General features: G+C 57.9%; 1 protein-coding gene across 1 annotated transcript; it reads left to right on the top strand.

Moving 5' to 3' along the window:
• Window positions 1–34: 34 nt before the first annotated feature.
• On the top strand, window positions 35–2384 carry LOC102381705 (cullin-7-like; the record flags this gene model as incomplete). Its single annotated transcript, XM_006039372.3, has 4 exons — window positions 35–183; window positions 276–447; window positions 872–977; window positions 2374–2384. Coding segments are annotated over exons 1-4 (380 nt in total), but the record flags the coding sequence as incomplete, so codon positions are not given.
• Window positions 2385–2390: the final 6 nt, after the last annotated feature.

Genomic DNA, 2390 nt, shown 5'->3' on the forward strand with positions numbered 1-2390 from the left:
GGCTGGCTGGCTGTGCACACCTGGTCTCTGGGGCTGTTGCAGGGGCCCAGCCACTGGGCTTCCCCCACTAGGCCCTTGTGTCCCTTGTGCAGATGGTGCTGGGTCAGATTGAGGAACACAGGCGGAGTCACCAGCCCATTAATATCCCCTTCTTTGACGTCTTCCTGCGTAACCTGTGCCAAGGTGAGTGCTGAGCCCAGGCACCCTGAAGCCCCTCCACTTGCCTGCCCACTGGGCCCAGACAGCTCCCTACAGTGCTGCCCCTTCCCTTTCAGGCTCCAGTGTGGAGGTGAAAGAGGACAAGTGTTGGGAGAAACTAGAGGTTTCCTCCAATCCCCACCGAGCCAGCAAGCTGACAGACAAGAACCCCAAGACCTACTGGGAATCTAACGGCAGTACTGGATCGCACTACATCACTGTGTACATGCATCGTGGTGTGGTAGTCAGGTGTGGCCCCAGGTCCTGCGGCTTGTGGCGTGTGTGTGGGATGAGGGGTGAGGCAGGAGGGCTGGCCAAGGCCTTTGGGGAGCAGGTTGATCTGTGGGTTCCCTGAGGTGAGTTTGAGATTTGGGGGTTATGTGCAGAGGGGTCTGGGAAGGGGCTGGGGCTGGGTGTGGGTGTGCTCAGGGTGGAGGGTGGTTGTGAGTGCTGATTCCTTGGCCTCTGGCTCAGGGGAAGGACAGTATGGGATGGATTTGTTGTGCAGTAACCAGCTGCAAGGGGACACTGTGTCCTCCTCCAGACCCTGACCTGTGCAATGTCATATCAGGTCCTTGGGGACTTGGATGAATTTTAGCTGGGACCAGCCAGGGCAGGCAGCTGAATCTTTGGGAGCAGTCTGGTTCTTACCCTGTGGCTGTCTCTGTTGCAGGCAGATGAGCATGCTGGTGGCCAGTGAGGATTCCAGCTACATGCCGGCCCGAGTTGTGGTCATGGCAGGAGAGAGTCCTGCCAGCATCAACACTGAGCTGAATACGGTGAGCTGGGTGGAGACTTCTCTGGGCTGAGGGCTCTGGCACTTTGCAGGAAGCTAGTGCATGGGGTTCATGGCTGAGGAGCTGTCTTGTGGCAGGCAGCAGGCTGAGGGCTTTGTATTGGCTGCCTCTTTAGTTGGGTGTAGAGTTTGGAGCCCAGCCCACAACAGGGCTGGGAGGAGCCCCTGGCTGGCACAGCTGAATTGGTGCTGGGTGGCAGACAAGTGCCAGGGTCTGTGTCAGCCCAAGAGGAGGCCCTGTGAGACCCAGACTGCTGGGGCACGTTGCCAGGAGGACTTGTTGTCTGGGATCAGAGTAGGGCTCTGGTGTCCTGACTCCTGCATGGCCAGGACCTACAGAGTTCAGAGCTCATGCTGGACAGTTACAGAATGGGATGGCCCAGCTTGCCCCTCTGCCCTGCTCCTCCTCCCCGGGGAAGCCCAGCACAACTTGCCCCTGCTTAATGTCTTGTGCCCATTTCTGTTGTGTTCGTCTCTGCCCCATGGCTCTTACTTGAACCCACCAAACGTCCAGCAGAGACCTGTCAGGCTGCTGCTCCTGTGCTTCTGGTGCTGTTGGAGCTGGGGCTTCCCCAGAGCAGTGACTGTCCACCAGAGGCAGGGCAGGCACAAGCCTTGCTGAGAGCTTCCCCTGCTGTTGGGCAGTGCCAAGTTCCTCAAGATATGTCTGGAGATGGCAGCAGGCTGTGGGCAGCAGCATGAAATTGGGACCTCAGGGACCCCAAGCCATTGGACACATGACCCCTCCACAGGGGTTCCTCTGCATCCTGGGATCAGCTTGGGTGCCTGAAGGTCCAGGTCTCAGTGGCAAGGCCACATGCTCTGGCCAGGCAACCAGTGCTTGCCTCAGTGCAGTACTGTTGCACAGAGGAGTATGTGGGGTGCTTCTGGTGCTGGCTGTTGGTCTGTGCCACCTTGCTGGTGAGGAATGACAAGGATACACTGACTAGCTGTGCCCTCTGACCCCTGTCTGCTTTGGTGGTCCCTGGGGCTGCTTCTGATAGGATGAGGTGGCTCATGAACTTGGCATTGTGACATCCAGGCTGTTGCCTGCTGCTAGATTTTGATTCTTTTAGTTGTCTGGCTAGACAGGGATGCCAGGGAGCAGGGCCAGGACTAGCCAGTGTGCGCCTCATGGTGGCAGGGGGATGCTATCTTTCTATACTTGGGGATCCTAGTTTGATTTCTGCTTGCCAGTCCCCTGTGCTTGTTGTCTTGCTGCCCTGTGTTCCTTGACCCTAAACCCAGCTGCTTCCCTGCCTATTAAGTGCTGTGGGGTGGGGCCCTGTGCAGCCATGACATGCTGTGGGTTATGTGGATGGCAGTACTTGGGGCCTGGCAGTCCTGGCATCAAGATTCTGTGACTCTCCCACCCTCAGGTGAACGTCATGCCCTC

The sequence above is a fragment of the Alligator sinensis genome, unplaced genomic scaffold (assembly GCF_000455745.1).
Source record: "Alligator sinensis unplaced genomic scaffold, ASM45574v1 C65647249_1, whole genome shotgun sequence".
Lineage (NCBI taxonomy): Eukaryota > Metazoa > Chordata > Crocodylia > Alligatoridae > Alligator > Alligator sinensis.